Raw genomic sequence first — 22,245 nt, 5'->3', positions numbered from 1 at the left:
TTACCTTTTCTCTACTTTCTGATCCATTTTGCAACATTTTTTTTTTCAAAAAAAAAATTAATCAATCTAACAGTATGAGTCCACTGTGTGCTGAAACTAAATTTATTTTATTTTAAATTTATTTTTTTAATGTTTTGAGATTATTTTAATAAACTGATTTTAAAATAAATTTTAAAAATTAAAAAAAATATAAAATATTTTTAAATAAAAAAAATTTTTTTTAATAAATCATCATTATCTCATAATATCGGTTAATCAAAGCTAGGTAATGCCGAAGAATTCAATTGCTTGAAGGGACATTTTATTCAAGATAGAGGCAGCTCATCTCTTCTGTTCCTCCATAAAAAAAGAGGCCAGCCTAATTTCCGATTATCTTCATTCTTGATTAAATAATGCCTTCCCATCGAATCCACGTGTTACGCAACATAGCCGCTGTCGATTCCTCTTGCTTCAACTCAGGCTGACTCGAGTTCTGCTTAAGAAACTTGTTAACACTGGTTTGGGTACGTAAATTTGCTTCTGGAGCCCAAATAAGAGAGACATGGGATTTTTAACTAGAGCAATCAGGCACACCGGGAGAAAGATCGAGACCAAAAAGATAAAAAAAACTCTTTGATTTACACTTTAACAGTTGCAAAAGCAAGAAACAAACTAAGCGGAACAAGACTGGTAAGCTAATTAAACGACTGAATACCCGTGCCGTTTACCAGAAGATCGTCAGGATTTCTTGGAATGGCTAATGAAGGCATGTTTGGACTGAATCTTGCAGTAAAACTGCTTAGAGTGAACATTTGGCGGTAAATTTATGTAAATATTCACCTCTTCAAGGGTTTGATCCCCCTCAAATACAGTTTTATCTAAACAAACAAGAATCGCACGCGCACAAATATCAGAAATCAGAAAGAATATAATTTAAATAAAAATGGAGAATTAGAGGTGCAGACCTTCACGGACGAAGCTGTGGCGCTTCTCTGGAGCCAATTTCTTAGCCATTCTTTCACGTTTTCGCCGATTTTATTTAATTTCTATTCTGAGAAAGAGACAGAGCTGTGTATTTGTTGAAATCATAGTCAATTAGAGAAGAGAGAGAGAGAGAGAGAGAGAGATAAATCAAAGAAAGGGACTAACCTCCAGAATTTGAGCGGGCGAGCTGCTCTCCGGTAACGGAGCCGCGTTGGGACTTGGGAGTGTTTTTTTTTTTTTTTTTTTTCGGAGGGTGATAATGGGCTTTGTGGACTTTCTCTGGTTTCCTCAAACGCTCTGGGGGTTCTGTTTTTATTAATTTAAAAGGTGGTGGATTGGGCTTTCTCTAATTCATTTGTCATCCTATTGTTGCCCTGTAAACTATGATTTTATTTTATCTTTTGTTTTGCTTAAGATATTTTACAAATAAAAAGTATTTTACATATAAGATTTTTTTATAAAATATTTTACATGTGAAATATTTTTCAACGGAAATAGTGAAAAAAAATGTGATAAGAAAAAGGTGGTAATGATGAAAAAAATGATGATGAGACGAAAAATAAAAAGGTGGTGTTGAAGAAAAAAAATGGATTATTATTCATAAAATATTATATGAAATTTCATGAGTTAAAAATATTTTCCAATAAATAAAATAATTAAGTTTTAATGTTAGCTTTAAAATATATTTTATTAACCAGTTTTTTTATAAAATATCTTATAGAAAACAAACTTAGAAAGTTTTTTTAGAAATAAAAACAAGAAAATATATAAAATATTTTTCTATAAATATTTCAAACAAAACAAATGGATCCTAAAAAAAATTCCTTTGATTGGTTTTTTTTTTGATATTTTATGCTCACAGGCTATAAAAATTTTTACAATGCAATTATATAGATTAATTCTTATTCCAAATCATGAGAATAAGATATCGCTCATCACTTAATCCACAAATTACAGATAGACTATGCCATTTTTCTTAAAAAAAAACAAATTACAGCTCATGTTCAGAGGAGCATGAGGATTCCAATCCCAAAAGTATTGCATGCAAACCAATTCTTATTTAATTAATTTATATATATATATATATTTTTTTTAGATTTGAGGAAACTCCACATCCCTGAAAAGCGCATTTTGTGAGTCCAGTGAGCGAGTAAAACCCGACTGTCCCAAGCTCTTACAAGAGGTGCACGCCCTGATTCGAACTCAAGACCTGCTGTGCAGATCTCAAGCCCTTTGCCACTATGCACACCCCTTAAAGACTAATTTATAATATAATGCTTATAATTTATATTGTTTCAGCCGCTTAATCATGTATAATCATGCTCTTTTTTATCTTTTGAGATGTAGATTGTTTGGAAATACAGTTATACCTGTATTTCCAAAAAAAAATTAATTTTTTTTGTTTAAAATTAATTTTTTTTATATGTTTTAGATTGTTTTGATGTGCTGATCTTAAAAATAATTTTAAAAAAGTAAAAAAACATCATTTTAATGCATTTCGATACGAAAAACACTTTAAACAATAACCGCAACCACACCTCTAATCAAACAAAATATTAGTTACTATTTATGAAACACGTTTATCTCCATATACATTGTATGTATTCCTTTATTCAGTTGATTTACAATGTTTAAATTCTATCTCTTCAACTGTTAACAATTATTTTAAATTAATCATTTATAGTTTCATAATTATTGTTTGTTAATGTAGATTTACATATACTCACTATAGAATATAAAATAATAAGGCAAATGATTTGCAAACAATCAAAGTTTTCAAATTAAATTTCTATAAAGATTGACGTGTCAAGCTACAAGTGGTAAAATATGTTTTCATGAATTTTATATGATTGCCTCCAATAAAAAATAATTGTTATATATGTTTGTATAATAATTGTGTATGAAAAATTCATTCGTATAATATTAATCGTAAATAATACTTATTGATTTAGTTAATTTGTAATGTTAAAGAAATACAATGTATGGTTATAGAGTAAAGTAATTAATGTTTGGTTTCTGCACACTCTGATTAAGGTTAATAGTTAACCTCATGCACTTATTTGATATTGTTATTTAAATAATATTTATTTTTTATGTTTAATTTGTTTTTTAAAATACTTTTTTGAACTGTTTTTTCACTTAAAAAAAACCAGATTAATGTATTTTTAGATGTTTTTCGGTAATTTTGATGTGTTCAAAAATAAAAAATCTAAAAATATAATATTATTTTAATGCATTATTAAATAAAATATTTTCATAAAAATACTCTACACCACATTACCAAACATACATTTCACACATACCTATCAAGAACAAACAAATTTTAAATGTTGTTGAACAAATTTCCATACATGTGCATAACAACAATGATTAGAGTTATTACTTGTATATTATAATATGTTGTATTATTCTCAATAATTCTAACACCCTACCATAATAAGAAGCATGCATTGCTTAAAATGATGAATCATATCATATTATACAAGCATCTTAATAAAATAAAAATATCCTAATCAGAGGAAAATAAAGAGAAAAATATTTGTTTTATATCAAAGAAACATCTAAATTAGAAAACTCAACATGTGAATCTCCATTACATAATTTTATAAACTCTAATATTATGTTAATAAATTATTAAATATGGAAATTTAAGTCAATAGATGACCCTCTTAGGATATAATTTTATATATTTTTTTAACAATTTATAATTAATTGAAATAAATATAATTGGTTTTTGATTTTGAATGAGGTGTGCATAAGTTGATAACAAATGACTTGTACTTTCTAAATTAAGAGAGCAAAGAACAAACCATAAATGTTTTTTAAATGTGGCCCACAAATGTCATCATGACACTTGTTAATAGCCATTTATAGTTTAAATCAACATATAGTTTTCTATTTTGCAGTATAATTTATATTATAAGCACTTAAAAAGTTTCCATATAATATAATAATCATTTAATATCTTTAGTTAACATCTATAAATGTTGGATTTTTATTTCATTCATTAACTTGATTGAAAAAACAAGTTTAATATGTAGAGAAATTTTATGGTGCTTAAAATGTAATTGTTAAATGCTATCATAGGAGAAAGATATATACAAAAAATAAAATAGAGGAGAATTACAAAAATATTTTTTTCAATATGAGAAATAATACATATTATTTTTTTTTCGAAATCAAATATGATTTTCTCTATTTTCTTTTTGTGTATATCTTTTTTATATGCAGTAAATATTCAATAATTAAAGCTTGAGTACTATAAAATTTTTCATGTATGTCATCAAATAACATTCAGCATGTGTTATAAGAACAATTATTAGCTTTTATCATTTATAAATTATGTAATTTATAAATGGTATTATATAAAAGATAATGATCAATCATTTAGAACAATACGTCGTGCTGTTCTTTGCGGCTCTAACATCCGACAATCACGATTAAAATCGATTGTTTAAAACTTGCGTTGTTTTTTGCGGCTCTAACAACCGACAATCACTATTAAAATCAATTACTATATGATCCAAACATCTTAAGAGGAAGGAATATGTGCAAATTAGAGGAAAGTAACAAAAAGACTAATTGATGTATATCAAAGAAGCACATGAACTAGAAAACTTTACATGATGGGTGAGTTGCTAATGTATAATTTTATAAACTCTAATATTATATTAAAAAACTATTTGAGACTAGAAATTATCACTGATGAAACTTTAGAATATTATTTTATATTATAGTCTGACAATCAATAATTAAAAATAAAAAACCAATGAGGTGTCTATGTATTGCCATTTCTAAATTAATAGAACAAAGAACATACCATAATCTTTTTTAAAAAAATGTGGCCAATACACACCATTATTACATTGGCAAGAGTCAGTCATTTATAGTTTAAAATCAACATCTAGTTTTCTATACTGCAACATAATTTATATTATAAACACTGAAAATAGTCGCCATATAATATAGGATTCATTCATTTATTAACTTGATTTTAAAAAAATGCAAGAATAAAATAAGTAATCAAATAATGCTTAACATGTGTTCCAAAAATAATCAATAGCCTTCTCCATTTAAAAATTATATAACTCCAATTAAAGAGTTTTTGTTTTTACCATTATAAATGCTTTTTAAAATATTTTTTTATTTAAAAATAAATTAAATTAATATTTTTAGATGTTGATGTTTTTTTGATAGTTTTGATGTGCTAATATCAAAAATAATTTTTTTTTAAAAATATTATTTTAATATATTTCCAATTAAAAAACTATATACCCTCCAAAAATTCAAGGAAAATAATCAAAATAATATGGAACTGAATCTCAATAGATCATCACAATAAAATCACTCTAACATTTATAATTATATCTAATGCGTATCTAAGTTGTTTATAAAAAATTCTATCCACCACTTAATGAGAATTTATACTTCAAGGTGGCCCGCTCCATATTACCATAGATAAACTTAACACATTCAAGTTTCCCTTCCTATATATACATCTCCATTCTCCAGCAAAGTACTGCATTCAAGTTTCTCTCCCTACATCTCCATTCTCCAGCCAAGTAGCGCCATATCATACATATTCTATCTATTTATCTTATCTTGCATCTTATTCTTTTCATCATGGAAGCCAAGAAAACAAGGGGAAGGCAAAAGGTGGAAATGAAGAGAATTGTAAATGAAGATGATAGACTGGTCACTTTCTCAAAGCGTAGATCCGGGATCTACAAAAAACTGAGCGAGCTTATCACTTTAACGGGGACGGAAGCTGCGTTTCTCGTCTTTTCACCTGGGGGTAAGCCGTTTTCCTTCGGCCACCCTTCAATTGAAAATGTGCTTGATCGTTTTCTGGAAAATCCATCAGACACAGATATCTATGGCGCCTACGAGCTCTTGGAGGAGTATAGGAGGGCGAGGATCGAAGAGCTAACACAAAAGCATAATGAAATGCAGCAGCAGCTGGATGACAATAAGGAAAAAGGCTGCAAGTTGAAGGATAAAATACAAGGTAATGAGAGAGATCAATGGTGGAATGCTCCAGTCGAAGAGCTCAACCTCCAAGAGTTGATTGAATTGGAGAAGAAGTTCGAAGGCTTCCGAATGACCTTACACGGCAAGATGAAAGACAGCAGCAATGGTGCGTCCTCTTCACATGCTCCAGAAGCAGGCAACCCGTCAGCATCTCATGCAAATGATGCAAACGTTGCCTCTCATGGAAGTAATTGGGGCGTGTGAAGCTCTGAGCAACTTTGTTGAAAAGGCCTGTTACCTTTTTAGGGTTTATGTTTACAAAGAATTTTAAATCTATTGTTTTTTTTTTTTTTTTTTTTTAGTTTTAAGCTTTGTTTATTTAGTTTTATATATCTAATGTTGTTTATGCTAAAGTGTGGTTGTTGGATTACAGATAAAGATATATAAAAATAAATATATTTATCCAGATGCGTTGTGTATGCTTGACTGTGTGTATTATTTTAAGGTGATTAATACAGTGGTTAATGGATAATACTGTCTTGACACTCACCTAAAGGTTTAATATAATTCTATGTAAAACCATGAACTCTATCTCTATCTAAATATTTAGTTTGAAAAAAATCTTTAATATAATTATATATATTTTTAAAATACGTAAACTGGTCTTAAAATACCTTTATTGTCGAATAAAAATAATTATATGCATTGGAAGAAATAATTTATTTATAACTACGAAATATATTGTCTTGACTTTTTTTAAGAAATTCCATATGCTAAAATATAAATGTTTTTTTATATGACAAAACAAAATACATATCAATACTAATATGTAAATTCAACCACCATTTTACCAAATTAAGAAAGAGATTAGAAAATTAATATAATTCTTTAAAAATATATTGATCTTATTTCTTCACTATATGTCTATTTATGCATCACGAAAAATAATTTAATAGTATAAAAAAAGCTTCTTGAATCACTCTTAACCCATATATTACCTTATATAGTAGCACTCCATGTTGACTATTAAACATCTAAAATTTCTATTAAAAAAAACATATCAACAAAAACCAATAAATAAAACTACACTAGAATTTATGAAATAATTAGTTTATATTTTTTTCATTATATAATATAATTATTTTTTAAAATAAAAAACAGTCCAGATATATAGATGCAGCTCTCTTTCTTCTTCTTTTTATATATATTTTCTTGAAAAAACAGAAATAGGATAACATGACATGAGAGATGATGTTTTATTTTGTAACTATGTTTATATAAAAAAAAAACTATAAGAATTGTTTAGTAATTAGTTTTTCAAGGAGCTCTCTTGACAAAAATATTTAGGAGGCGCTGTGCATGGATCAATGAAGGTGGCGTTTAACAGATTAGCGTGGCCCTTTCTTAATTTATTTTTGGACAAAAAAATTATATCACAGCCTAAAATCACTCTTTACAGTAACAGAAAATGGATATATACGGACAAAACCCGGGTCAGAATTGGTACGAGGGCTGTAAGAAAATCTGTTTTTCTCTTTCTCTATCTGGCTAAAAATAGCTAACAATCCGACAAGTGTAATTCAAGACCCGCAACCCCACGTAAGAATTATGCGATTTTCACGCAAGACAATTTTCCGTTTATAACGTTACCTTGACACTCCACGGATTAACTCCTGTCATTAAGAAAGCCCCTTAAATGGATGTGGAATTCAATGACAATTACGAAATCTCAATACTGCCCTCCAAAGCGCGACCTCACAACCCAAATTTATCCTCTGCCAGCCAGTCATTGACTTTTTTTAACCGGTCATTAATTAAGAGAGGTTATTTGTTTATGAGGAAGTTTTAGCTTTTAAAGTAAGAGTCTTTTAGGTAGCAATTTTTTTTAAATAATTTTTTGTACTGAAATGTATGTTAATAATTTTTTTTTTAAAAATTATGTTTGATATCAGCACATCAAAATGATTCAAAACATACAAATTATATTAAATTTTAATAAAAAAAATTAATATTTTTAGGAACGTGGTCAAACGGTTCCTAAATCATGTAAATAACATGTTTGGTAATATACAAACTCAATTCACTATTTGTGTGGGAATTACATATTTTATGTTGAAATCATTGATTCGTGCAAAGCAGCTGAGAGCTGCTTTTTTGTTCTGTCGTGTCCATATCAGGTGAATTAATTCACGTAACATTATTCACGTGAAAAATGACAAGTGAATTTTATTGGCATTGTTCACATGAATAGTGTCTTCACTGTTCAATCAATAACACTATATAAATTAGAAAGACATCACATTATGATGCCGTATTTGCGGGATTTGATCACAATTCTAATTTTATTTCTGATGATATTTTACCTGATTTTGTTGCAAAAAGCGCTCTAATTAAAACTTGTTTTTTAATTAAAACACATCTATATATCTTATTAATGAGCTTCCTTGTTTTTTTTTTAATATATAAAAATACATTTTTTAAACAACAACTTATAAGAATTATAGAAGCAAATTGTAATAGAAAAGATTATAAAAATAACACACCTATCACGCATTGTTGCAGAGGACTTTATGGAATCTTTTATTATTTAATTATAAAATAATAAAAATATGCATGAACATGAAAGTCAACTAATAAAATTTAACAAAATAAAAGACATGAAAGCCGACAAAAAGAATAATTGCTAGTATTTAAAAAAGAATGCCATATTCTCATTAAAAAAAAGTGATTGATATTTAATAAAATAATATCCTTAATATATTTTTAATTAATTTTTTAATGAGTTAATTAAATCTATAGAAAAACATTGTCATATAATGCTTAACAGAAAGAGATTAGACACTTGAGATTGAATGCGACAATGTGCCTAGCCCATAACCAAAAAGAAAGAAAGAAAGAAGGCCATGGGCACACCCTTAAAAACATCTTTTTTAAAAAGAAAAAGAAAAAGAAGAAGCAAACAACGTAAAATTCAGATCTCATGGACTTAAAACATTATTTTCAATATTTTTTTTATTTAAAAACACTAAAGAAACACCTCGTAAAACCTCAACAACCCCATATCCAACGTTAAATAAGTTTTTAATCAATTAAAAATACTAAAAAAATTCACCTTGAATAAAAAAAATTCTTGAATTTCAATCTACTTTTTTTAGCAAGATGAGAGATAAAAAATACCTCAATAACACTCTTCTCATTAAATGAAATATATTATCAACAAGATCAATTTTTTTTGTTATTGAAATTTAGATAATTAACAACTTTCTCTTTCCTCTCCTTTTTTTTTTTTAATCAACTTTCTTTTTCAGCTCTCAACCTCAAGAATTAAAACACTAACAATCCTAAAACAAAAGGAAGCAAAGGATCAACATAAAAAACATAGATAAAAATACATTTTATCCCATAAAATTGAGTAAAGCCATTTTTTTATGTTTTCAATTTGATCTTTTTCTTCTAATTATATCTTCATGCTATGAATTCAAATAATATCTTATTGAATTGACATCTAATCAAATTTTTAAATCTATTCAAAACTTTTATATCTCAAGAATATGCAAATAGAAGAGAATATCAATTCACAAAAGATTAAAAAAAAGCACACAAAAAAATGAGTGATAAAAAAAAAAGCACTACTATAATCAATAATCAATAATGAAGTGTGAAAGTGTGCATAACGCAAGCATATATAGTAAAACCACCGGCTATTTAAAAAAAAAAAAAAAACTACAATTATAATTATAATAAAAGGCCAATTACTGGGCCTCATTTTAGCCCATATTCAATGCCCTAAAAAATTGTGTATAGCAAGAACCCAGCGAGGTTATATGCAGTTTCTTCTTAATTTAAAGAAAATGCTTAAATTAGAGACATGTTTTAAAAGAAAACAGAGTTAGAGATTAATTATCTATTTATCCTTTATTCTAACTCTTCTAATCTTAGAGAGAGAGAAAATAATCTTCTTTAATAACAGTATTTGACGAGTCTAAATCATGCAAGATGTCGAGGTCTGTACCCCATACGTGCACTCATGAACTATACAAAGAAAGGAACAAAAACGCACAAACCTCAAGGTGGTAATGCCGCTTGTGGCCATCAAAGAGAAGGCAAAAATATCATAACTCGTTAATGGAGAAAAAAACTAAAATACTCGTACTTGTCATAATAACAAGTGCCTCCTTCCTAACACGTAGCCATCAGGTGTTAATACAGGGATGCACGACATTTACGTAAGATAATATTGGATTGGAGTAAGAAGAGATCAGCGGTTGTTTTGGACGGTAGGGATGAGAAATTTCGACCAAATTTCATTACTTGTTGAGAATCTGACCAATCAAATGGCGTTTATGCATGCTCTTGTTCTTGTTTTACTTCATCAGCACTCGAAGACAGGTGAAAAAACCACAGCCATCTGATTGTTCTTGGGGAGGCCTTGAAAATTCCAGGAAAGTTCTAAACTTTCCTGGGTACGGACACTGCTGCCCCCTTCTTTAATGCAAGACTTGGAAGATTAAACATTTGGTGGTTTGGAAGGATTTTACTTGTGTTGAGAAACTGGGTAGATGGATTTATTGTTTCAGTTCATTAATTCTTCGACATTTAGTATATATCCTAGTACGACCATATTAATTCTTTAAATGTGTTAATTATTTATATATAGTACATGTGCTTTTGCAAACATATATGTCTCTATAAATGATATAAATGATTTAGTTCTGAAGTCCTAATTTTAACATATATAGTAGATGATAAAATTCTAGAAAGCAATGCAACTGGATGATAACAAGCACACGATATTCTCTCATGTTTCTATACTTCAAATCTTTGCAATATTTTTTAGATAAATGGTTTTAATTAGGAGAGGATATATAAGAGGTAGTTAATTAATTTGTTGTTGTGACTTGTATTTGAATTTAAATCATCTTCATTTTTTTTAATTAAAAGAGAGACCATTTATATTTGTGGATGATGTTTTGTGTTGCATGTACGGAAATTAACTTTGATCGTGATTCAAGTATTTAATAAGGTATTCATAATCAAAATTTAAAACCCAAATATTATAATTTAATATAAAATTAGCTTAGTATATATGTAATTTTTTAAATTTTAAATTTATTTATTTATTTCTAGTTAAGTTAAGGGATTAGATCGGGTTTAGATACCAATATCCTCACTCAACTTAAAACATGCCCTTTTGCTTTTAAATTCTACCAAAAACCCATTGAATTTAATATATTTTTTTTATAAGGATATCCTTTGAATTTGGGGAAAATTGTCTTTGTAATATAAAAAAACATGAGATAAGAAGAGAAGATGAAGAAATATTTGATTCACACACTTACTTTGGGATTTCTCATCATCTAGTGAGCTTGTTGTTGATTAAATTTCATCATCATTTGAGTTTCCACGCACTGTCCATAAGATTCTACGCTGCAGTCGACGTGTCTGTTTGTAAAACACATGTCTTTACTTTGTTCACCCATGTTTTGTTTTAGGTTCTTCCAACCTTAATTAGCATCGGGTCAAACCGGTTCCAGGGGTTTTCCGACTTGTTCTTTCGAGTTTTGGTCCTGGTTCTGGGTTTCTTTCTAGGTCTGCTAATTTGTTTGTTTTTCACATGGCTTTATTACTGGCTTCTAGGGTTTTCAAAAAGAGTTCTTTTCAGTTCGAGACTTGATTTTTGCTAACTCTACTTCTACAATATCGCCTGACTTCGAGTTTCTTTCTGGTTAAACAAATTCCTAAATCTTATAATTTACGGCTGAGATTTGTTCTTGGCATATTGCCTGTTGTTTTATCACCTTTTTCTATATCATTTGCGGTCTGCGTTTCACCATGCATGTATATTGGCCATAACACTTGTGATGTTCTTCCAAACATAGCAGAATTCGACAAGAGGTGCCATGTGCTAGTTTAACCTAGCTAGCACATTTCAACGAAGCACACGTAGTTCTCCATTCTCGATGATCCATCTTCTCCTTGCTATCAACGTCAAGTTATTCACACGCCACTGTAATTAAGACTGTTTATTAGGAATGATAGATCATTTTGGGATCAATATTAGTTGTAGATAAAATTCGATGAAGAACAGAAACAAAATAAAGCAAATTAGGAAGGATTGAAATCAATCTACCTAATTCGAGTAAATTAGGAAGGATAATTCGAGGGATCTCTCTAATCCCTTCTTCATCTTTATCTTTCTAATAACCAGATGAAAGATACATCCAATCCCCTTATCTCAATTCCTCACCTAACTGTTCAGACTCGGGCTGAGTTGACGTACATGTTGTGACTGAGTTTGAGTGAGATTTTAGAATATATGCATTCGCTGGTGGCTGTTAAATCATTAGTTAGGTTAACTGTAGCAATATCAATTGCTTCATTCAGACTACACGCTACAAGATCTTCACTGTGCATGCAGCGCTCTAAATTCAACAGGTTTTCAATAAAGCAAAGCAGCATTTCTACAGTAGCTTTGGCCTACCCAACGTGGTCAAGAAATTTCTTCTCCTTACTGCTCTCTTTTCTCTCTTTTAGTTCTCTTAAAAGAGAAAAACCATGGCCGCCGTCAATGAAAGAATCACCTCACTTTTCAGTACTTCTCTATTTTTTACCTCTTCTTTTTTACCAAATCTTGATCTAGTTCCATATATATGGTTCTGGATCTGGTTTAGTTTTTAGTTTTTTTATATCGGTATAATCTGATATATATTTTCTCTGAACAAATGGTTTGCTATTAAATCTTATGATTTAGAAGAGATTAATAACGATCATATAAAAAAGTGAAGTTTTCCATCAATGGAGTCTGATGTTGTAACCCGGTTCCTTCAGAAGTACTTGATGACAACTTGAGATTGTTCCACGTATATAAGCTGCAACAACATTCTTATTTTAGAAAGCTCTTGATAGAGAAGATTAAAGAATTCTATTTAATGTTCATAAGGGCGTGGCCAGGAAATCTTTAATTTTACTGAGGCCAAGATTATAAAAGATTTTCTAGAGGACCATAACTTCATTAATTTTAATAGTTTTTATTCTAGAATTTAAAACTGTATGGTTTTTTTTTTTTTTTTCCAGAGACCCAGGCCCTATCAGCCCCCTGCGTACATAGATGGATATTTAATATTAACCTGAAAGTTCATGTTTTCATATTTTGTTGGTTGTTTTATTTAATTCTTTTTAATTGGTAAGCTGTAATTATCATGAATTTTAAAAATAGCCATGTATTTTATATTCTTGTCGTGTTTAATGAAATTACTATATTCAATAATATATTGTTTTTTCATGATTCATATAAAATATGATCAGCCAAAGAACCACTTGGCTTATTATACTATACTTAGAAGTGTAATAGCAATTGTTTTTTTAAAATCTTTTTTTTTACATATAAATAAATTAAAATAATATTTTTTATTTTTAAAAATTATTTTTAATATCAACATATCAAAAAAATCTAAAAACATAAAAATAATAATTAATTTTAAATAAAAAAATATTAATTCTTTATAAAACTATATTTCGAAGACAATAACAAAGGTGTACCTGTTATATATACAGCTATGGATGCAATTCCATTCCCATCTTTGCACTCATGTCTGATAGCTAGTAATGTATAACACGTTACATGTGAAACCTCAGTATATAGTCCCAAGAGTGCAACACCTAGACAATTTCATTAGCAAGTACGTGGACTCCCATGCAAGAATGGCAACAAGCGGGGGAAAATTCCAGGAAGCTACACTAATTATAAAGAAACTGCACTCTCGGGTCTTTCTGCCTCAGAAACATTTAGCTTCTCTTGTCCTATATATATATATATATATAACCTCCTCTTTATGATATGAGCCCAGGAATTAAAGCTAGAGGCAGCAGGGATCGCTTGGATTTCCTTCACGTAGAAGTGAAAACAAACTAGGTGTATACTAGGGTGGTGGCTATACAATATTTTACCATAATATGGACCAGTACCACTCACAGGTTCATCAACAGGTCTCGTCAGAATTGGAAAATGGAGATGTTGACTATAAGGAAGGCTTGAACAGCAATAACATTAAGGGGGGTTTTGTCAATGGGAAGACACCACAGAATGTTTCGTCTTCATTTATGCGAAAGAAATCCGATCCAATGCTTGTTTCATCAAATGTTCTTGGCTATTTCTTGACCAATCTTCAAGAAGTGATTCTTGGAACTAAGCTGGCTGTTCTCTTCCCAGCCATTCCTCTAGCAATTGCTGCTGACTATTATAAGTTCGGAAGAGTAAGTTGATTAGTTTCTTTTCGGAAGAATCATGGAACCTTTTTTTTTGGTTACACAACCATGTCATTGATTTTTCTTTGTATATTTACAATTGATTTTGTTACATTTAGCAATTCCTGTATGCATATTTACCAATTTAACGAAGATCGATGATAGATATGGATTAAATAAATATATTATGATATCTCTTGTTTTATATCTGTTTAATTTGCATTATTCTGCCACACGTAGCCTTGGATATTTGCTTTGAGCTTGCTTGGACTCACCCCACTAGCAGAACGTGTCAGCTTCCTCACTGAGTAAGTCTGTAACTAAGCATAGTCAAATTAATAATTTTATACGCAAGTGCTTGTGGAATATTTTATCCATTGGTTGTTCTGATACTAATCTTTATTTTCAACTTTTGTTGTTCTTGCTGTTATTAATCCCAGACAAATTGCATACTTCACTGGTCCAACAGGTAATTTAAATTTGCCCACAAATCACTTCTAATTCTGGTTTTACACCATCATTTGAAAATTGAAGATGATTAATTCGATCATTTGCAGTTGGAGGACTCCTTAATGCAACATGTGGCAATGCAACCGAGCTGATAATAGCAATACTTGCACTTTACCAGAACAAAATACATGTCTTGAAGTATTCTCTTTTGGGTTCCATTTTGTCAAATCTCCTTCTAGTTCTTGGGACTTCCCTCCTATGTGGAGGCTTAGCCAACCTAAAAAAGGAACAGAAATACGATAGAGTAAGACACACACTCAAAATTCAAGAACAAATCCAATTAATTTTACAGCTTGGGTAAGTAATTATTATATGCGGTCTAATTCGTTTCATAATCTTTTTTTCTCTTTTTTTGGCTTTAACAGAAGCAGGCTGATGTGAACTCTTTACTTTTATTACTGGGGTTGTTGTGCCACATGTTGCCACTGATGTTCAGATATGCCGTAGGGGAAGGAACTGCCACTGCCTTCTCTACCCTTGAGTTGTCCAGAGTGAGCAGCATTATTATGCTTATAGCATATGTTGCTTATATCTTCTTCCAGCTAAAAACTCACAGGCAACTGTTTGATGCTCAAGAGGTGATTAATTAATTAACTCTAGATGCAAAAAAGTTTTAAGATAAAAACTATATGAGGCTCATTATAATTGCAGCACTTAAAAATGTGTTATTCAATGAGATCAGTATTCTATTAGGTCAAAAGGAAATAATTAATCCAAAGTTGACATTAATGCATAGAACTTAGTGGTTCAAGTTGAATGACAGGAAGATGACGAGGAGGAAGAAAAGGCAGTGATAGGATTTTGGAGTGCATTTACTTGGTTGGCTGGCATGACAGTTATCATAGCTTTGTTATCTGAGTATGTTGTGGGCACAATTGAGGTACATTACACTTGAGAATTTCTAAAATATTATTTGTTAGCAATATTAAAGCATCTTCTAATATGTGGATCTCAAATTTTAATGTATCTCAACCAGGCTGCATCAGATTCTTGGGGCATTTCTGTCAGTTTCCTCAGCATAATTTTGCTGCCAATAGTGGGGAATGCTGCAGAACATGCTGGATCGGTCATATTTGCTTTCAAGAACAAGCTGGTATGATATGTTAGACCATGGCAGTAGTCTTACTCTTATATTTTGTTGCCTGCTAAGTTTCAATAACACCAATTATCTGGCTGTTCTGCAGGACATATCTTTAGGTGTTGCTCTAGGTTCCGCCACTCAAATTTCAATGTTTGTGGTAAGATTAAAGCATCCCAGGCAAACAAAATCCTTTGCCAGATTAACCTTGGAAAGAAATCATGATAACTTTTTTTTTCCTTCTTTTTTTGTGGGCTTCAGGTCCCTTTATGTGTTGTTGTTGCGTGGACAATGAACATTCATATGGACCTTGATTTCAGTCTCCTTGAAACCGGTTCTCTTGCTTTCACAATAATTATCACGGCCTTCACTTTACAGGTTTTGTCATCTGATATTTTCTTAATTACCAGTGTTAATGCATGTTATATTGTCTATTAATTATTTAGTTGGTTTGTAAATTCTCTTATGGTAGTATTTTCATTACTTACAGGATGGAACTTCACACTACATGAAAGGACTGCTTCTTTTCCTGTGCTACATTGTGATTGCTGCGTGCTTTTTTGTTCACAAAATCCCTCAGAGTAAGTTCCTAGCTAGCGAAAATCCATTTTGTAGAATGATCCAAGTTTCTTCATTCGTTGACTGCTCACTGCTAATGTTTCCTACAACTCTGATTTAGATCAAATCTCGCAAGGCAAACCATTCACTGGACTCTTTGCAGCATAGCTGCATTTACATGCGGGGGTTGATCCCCAGCAAAGAATGGTCCACAGATCAATTTATGTTCTTCAATTCATCTGTGAACCACCTGCATCGGCATTCTGGTAAGAGAGGATGGTGTGGTAAATGAGAGCTTTCGAGTTACAAGGCCATCAAAAGTTGAGACTGGTTTTTTCGGATTTAGAAGGGAGCTCTGGAGAAGAAACAGAACTTCTCATGGAACAAGTTTGTTTATAGCTCTGTCTTTATGTCTTCCTAATAATGTTTTGGTACTGAGTTGAAGTACAAAGCAGTGTCAAAATGCATATAGTTTTTTACCGAGTAGCTGTGATTTTCCATGTATTTGATTTAATTCACTGTATCATGTTGCTTACGAGAATAATCTGTCTTCACTTCTTGCAATGTAATAATCAAGTTAATAAAGAAAACAACTTTGAATATCAGAGTAATTGTGCCTCAAAAAACTAAAGTTATTTTCTAATTGGGAAAGAGGAAGAGAAATGGTGTTATAAAATCATTTTGGCATTACATTAATTATAATAGAATTTTTATAATATTTCTAAACTTTTTGTTAAACGAATTCACGTGCGGCTGACTCAGTATAAGTGTTATCTATACAGTACGTAATTTTTAAGAATTAATACAGAGGCAAAAGGATTATGAGAGGGGATAATATTCTCAAAATTTAACTATCATGGCTATCTCTGGCTCTGTCCGAGTCTTATCTCTAGTTCTGTCCCGTATTCTATTAATTAATTAACGAGACACTCTGGGAATCAAAATTCAAGTGGCTGGCATAAACTTGGCAGGACAGCTTGACTGTTTACTCATGGAACAACTTGATGCTGCACCCCAAGTTGCACATAAATAACAGCAATATCAGGGTTGACAATAGATTACTGGATTGATTACTCATATGTCATGATTCATGCATCCAACTGTATCTGCATTTTGCTTGGAGTAAACTAGCATTACAAGTGTTTGGATGCAGATTCCCCATAAACTGACAGAATTAGCACCCTTTTCGTTGTTTATGGAGTATGAACCTGGTCTGGTTTTGTACCATTCAGTTCTTCATGCAAATCCAAAGCTCATGAATCTTAACCCACAATTCCAGCTTGTTGTAACTTTCATTTAGGACATCCAGTTAAAGTGTAGTAGAAACATCTTGGGAAATTGTGGACAAGAATGTAAGATGACTGTTTCTTTCGTTTCTCTCATTCTTCTAATCCCTTGCCAGAGAAGGCATGGGATTAGACATGTTATGTGCACTAAGTAACCTAGATGGGTCTGCCTGATATTTTTTTAATGTATCTCACCTTTATGCCCACCCTAAATTCAGGATGACTAGCAGCTCAACCGTCTAATCAAACTCCAACTCTTCCGGACCTGGTGACAGAGATTCAAGGTGTTTCATGTGTTGTTGAAAATTAATTGAGGGATAAAAATAGTAAGCTGCATCAATCAAGAAGGGGTCCTGAAACCGTTCATGTCTGAGTACCAAATATAGTGCCAGGGTTACCTTAACCATGTGTGGACAAACTTGGAAATAATATTATAAGCTCTTATTGCAACCACAATGCCAGCATATTAACGGCCAAAGGTCACAATCTGCCGGCAAGCAAGGCTGTCTAGAAGCATTGACGCCGCAACTATTTGCCACTCGCCATGTGATCTTGGTTAATTTAAAACATAAAGTATTCTTGACATGAAAAGGAAGCTATTTAAATAATGATTTTGCTTTTCTTGATTTTGAGTAGCAATATATTATAAACCAATTATTGATGAGTCTTAAAGGGCAAGCTTGAAACCTTGCCAGATATCCTCCCTCAAAAGAATAGGACAACTTGTTTGATTCGGATTAGGTGTCAGGCCCTTCTAAAACACTGTTAGAGGGTCATTAACTACCATACGGGAGGACACAAGAAATCCTTTATTTATAGATGCTGCAAGGTTCTAAAATCTGAGCTAACTATACGATATCAAATGGCAGATGAGGAATCCAATAATGGAGCTGAAGCTGCTGCTGATTGTGTTGCCATCATTTTTGGTGTCACCGGGCTTGTTGGGAGAGAAATAGCCAGAAGGCTAATCTCAAAAAACAAATGGAAGGTTTATGGCGTGGCTAGAAGGTATGAGAGTTTTCCTATCCTGAGTCCCAACTACCATTTCATCTCATGTGACCTGCTAAACCCTCAAGAGACAGAGAACAAGCTCTCTATGGTGCAAGATGTGACTCATATGTTTTGGGTCACTTGGACAGGCGAGTTTACTCTAGATAGCAGAGAATGCTGTGAACAGAACGAGGCCATGATGTCCAATGCCTTGAGTGTCATCCTCGCCAAATCTAAGGCGTTGAAGCACGTTTCACTCCAAACAGGAATGAAGCATTATTTCTCATTGAGAGGCCCTTTTGATGTGAAAGAAGTCTCTATCTACGATGAAAAGTGCCCAAGAACAAGTGAAGGTTACAACTTCTATTATGTTCTCGAGGACTTGCTCGAGAAGAGATTAGCTGGTAAAGTGTCATGGTCTGTGCTAAGGCCTGGTTTGTTGATGGGGAGCTCCAACACGACTCTGTATAACATCATGGGTTCTTTAGCTATCTATGGTGCTATTTGCAAACATCTGAACCTCCCTTTCGTGTTTGGAGGGACTAGGGAGTGTTGGGAGGAAGTGTGCATTGATGGCTCTGATGCTCGGCTAGTAGCTGAGCAACACATTTGGGCAGCTACCGATGATGGAATATCTTCCACAGGCGGCCAAGCATTCAACGCAATTAATGGCCAAAGTTTCACATGGAAGGAGATCTGGCCGGTCCTCGGAAAGAAGTTTAGAGCAGAAGTGCCTGAAGAAATGTTCTCAAACGACTTTTGGTTTGCAAAAGCAATGAGTGACAAGAAGGAGGCCTGGCAAGAAATTGTAGTGAAGGAAGGCCTGCTACACACAGAGATGGAAGATTTGGCTAACTGGGAATTCTTGGATAACTTGTTCCGCCTTCCGATGAAAATGCTAGGAACCCGAGAGAAAGCTGACCGATTGGGTTTTACGATGAGATGCAAGACATTGGAATCGATCTTGTATTGGGTTGATTCCATGAGAGAGGAGAAGATGATCCCTTGACTTGACTTCATTTAGGTTGAACAATGGACGAGAGAATGTGGTGCACCACCAGTTGGCTCTCTCAGCAAATAAAAATTATAATTATAGTGCCTTTATAAGTGCTGTTTGGCTTTTGGCTGACTGAATTAAATAGTTCTCTCTTATGAACATGAAATATATATATCGATAATACCATATGATATGAGTTGATTAAATTATGCGGATGTCCACCTGTTTTTACTCATTTTGCATGCCTTAAGAGTTAAGAGCCAGCTGCATCATAGATGCCATTGTTCATTTCTCATGTTCCATCCCACTCTTACGGAGCAAGCAGGGGGGTGCGCTAGCTTGGCTTCTCCAAGTTTTAGGGACATAGAGCATTCTACGTAGAAGTACCATGTACGGCGGCTGTTTTATTTTGTACATGACATCTACGTATATCTTTTGTCATAGTTCTCTATTTTTAGAGAGAAATACAGCCGCTGCCCGTTTCTATGGCTAGTTTGAACTTGGATTTGTGAAACATGAAGAATGATTTCCGTATCTTCTTACGTGTCGACCTGTTACTAGAACAGAAGACAATTATTTTAGAGCCGCCTTGATAGATTCATGTCATAAAATTCCCAGGTCAGGTAGTCTGGTGGGATCAAGCACTAAAGAGAAATAAATCTTCCTGTAGGTAATTTGCTCCTTTGGCATCCCCCATGATCTCAACTTGAAGTCTCCTGCACATTGTCTTCTGTCATGATTTTGATGCTTGCCTGTGCAATCCATAAAAGCTCCTGGATTGTAAAGTCCTCATCGTTTCTTGAAGTTGAGGACTTCTATGGAGACGGCAAAGATAATAAAGAAGAAGAGACAAAAGCCAACAAGCACTGCTACCGACACTCCGATCATACTGGGACCATAGCCGAAAGTAACATCCAATTAAACTTGTTCCTGCTTTTAACAATTATTGATTCCATATTATCTAGCTTAGAAATAATTTCGATTAATTTTATAAATTTTAAAATTAATAAATATATAAAATTTCAATAATTATAAGATTTATGAAATTTAAACTGGTAATCTTTAAAAAACAAACTTAAAACTTCATCAATTAAACTTGTTCCTGCTTTTAACAATTTTTTTTTATTATTTATGTGGGTGTCCGGGTTAGCTTGCGCGCACCACAATTAATCCCATGGCTCACTGAATATCCTGCAAACCCAGTAAGTATGTAAGGCACCGCGGGGGTGACAAAAATGCAAGGTGAGATTTGAACCCAGGATGCAGAGGAAGGGAACAAGTCTCTTCAACCGTTGGGCCAAGACCTTAAGTGCTGCTTTTAACAATTATTGATTCCACATCACCTAGTTGAGAAGTGATTTTGATTAATTTTACAGGTTTTAAAATTAATAAATATATAAATCTATAGTGATCTTAAGATTTATAAAATTCAAATTAATAATTTAAAAAAAAAAAACCTAAAACTTTATCAATTAAATTTGTTCTTGCTTTTAATAATTATTGATTCCACATCATGCAGACGAGAAGTGATAATACCCCGCAGAGTCCACGCAATAGGGCAGACGTAGGAGAACCAGATCCACCATCCTGGAAGGGGGCAGACAGCAACAGGTACACCGTGCACATTTCATGGATATGGGAATTTATCCCAAATCCTTCAACTTCCTTTCCCCTCATGAATGTGAAGTCAAATTATTTCCCAGTCCCTTAACTATATATCTGTCCATTCTACCGTGTGACTGTGCTTCACTTTGGAGATGTTAATTATGTGATTGGTCTTTACAAAAATATATATTTAAATACATAAAAATGTCTGGTCCTGAGGAGAAATCAAAAGTTGTTTACCTTATCGAGGAAAAGAGGCAAATTATATATCCACGAAACAAAATAGAATACTATACAAATATGTGGTCTCGAGCAAAGTATATAACAAACATCATCAAATGAACATTGAATTGTAAATATTTTCATCTGCTGCTATTTCTTCAGCACAGTGACAGGTGTGGCCATTGCATTGGATAATGGAGAGTACATTGCTGCTTTCTCTCTGTAGAAAAGAGTTCTCTCAATTGAAACTATTGGCTGTTCTGTGGAAGCATTATTGACCTCGAGAAACATGCATGAAGAACATAGTGCTCCGGCCATAACCACAAGCAAAGCTAGCTTGAGCTGCGTCCCAATCAAAAGTATCAGGATGGTGTGATTTAATAAACTGAGCCTGCGAGCCTTGAGCATGTGTTGAGGCAAACTTCAAAGGAACCAGCAGGCGGATTATACTGAAATGGATAGTTGAAGCTTCCACCTCCCTGGGGCAAACTTCAATTTCTTTTTCTTTCTTTTTTCCAATAAAAGAAGTGTTCTTTCCTTTCTTTTTTTAATAAAAACTATAATTATTAAACTTAACCTGTGGGTTCTTGAGTTGTATTTTTTTTTCACTTGGTTAATCAGGTGAATTAAAAGCAATTTAATTTTTTAAAAAATATTTTTTTAATAACTTTGTTTTGATCTGTTAAATAAACCTGTCATGACCTGAGCCTTAAGTTAAGTCATGGATTGAAAATCACATCATTATTCATGGGAGCGACCACGTTTAATCCATTGTTGTAATTGAGATGTGGACGTGTAAAAGATCTTCCCACATCAGAATA

General features: G+C 32.2%; 3 protein-coding genes and 1 long non-coding RNA gene across 5 annotated transcripts; 3 read left to right on the top strand and 1 right to left on the bottom strand.

Moving 5' to 3' along the window:
* Positions 1 to 284: 284 nt before the first annotated feature.
* LOC118035196 (uncharacterized) lies at positions 285 to 1,269 on the bottom strand. 2 transcript variants are annotated; one of them, XR_012170780.1, is made up of 3 exons: positions 1,129 to 1,269; positions 945 to 1,030; positions 285 to 857 (listed from the first exon to the last, which is right to left on the bottom strand). It is a non-coding gene; the product is annotated as an uncharacterized lncRNA (long non-coding RNA). The 2 variants fall into 2 exon arrangements; XR_004685149.2 differs by having other exon boundaries at positions 945 to 1,047; positions 1,129 to 1,261.
* A 4,116-nt stretch (positions 1,270 to 5,385) lies between these two features.
* On the top strand, positions 5,386 to 6,408 carry LOC118035197 (agamous-like MADS-box protein AGL29). Its single transcript, XM_035040712.2, has one exon. The coding sequence runs from the start codon at positions 5,587 to 5,589 to the stop codon at positions 6,196 to 6,198; it is 612 nt and encodes a 203-aa protein (XP_034896603.1). The 5' UTR covers positions 5,386 to 5,586; the 3' UTR covers positions 6,199 to 6,408.
* Positions 6,409 to 13,784: 7,376 nt separating this feature from the next.
* On the top strand, positions 13,785 to 16,868 carry LOC118035198 (vacuolar cation/proton exchanger 3). The gene is made up of 11 exons (XM_035040713.2): positions 13,785 to 14,187; positions 14,419 to 14,486; positions 14,619 to 14,647; positions 14,736 to 14,932; positions 15,054 to 15,266; positions 15,452 to 15,568; positions 15,665 to 15,781; positions 15,873 to 15,926; positions 16,028 to 16,144; positions 16,257 to 16,347; positions 16,446 to 16,868. The coding sequence occupies exons 1-11, from the start codon at positions 13,888 to 13,890 to the stop codon at positions 16,490 to 16,492; spliced, it is 1,350 nt and encodes a 449-aa protein (XP_034896604.1). The 5' UTR covers positions 13,785 to 13,887; the 3' UTR covers positions 16,493 to 16,868.
* A 1,604-nt stretch (positions 16,869 to 18,472) lies between these two features.
* On the top strand, positions 18,473 to 19,806 carry LOC118035269 ((S)-8-oxocitronellyl enol synthase CYC2). Its single transcript, XM_035040806.2, has one exon. It carries the CDS (start codon positions 18,473 to 18,475, stop codon positions 19,607 to 19,609), a length of 1,137 nt encoding a protein of 378 aa, XP_034896697.1. The 3' UTR covers positions 19,610 to 19,806.
* Positions 19,807 to 22,245: the final 2,439 nt, after the last annotated feature.

The sequence above is a fragment of the Populus alba genome, chromosome 9 (assembly GCF_005239225.2).
Source record: "Populus alba chromosome 9, ASM523922v2, whole genome shotgun sequence".
Classification (NCBI taxonomy): domain Eukaryota; kingdom Viridiplantae; phylum Streptophyta; class Magnoliopsida; order Malpighiales; family Salicaceae; genus Populus; species Populus alba.
This window is presented reverse-complemented; position numbering and strand designations above follow the sequence as displayed.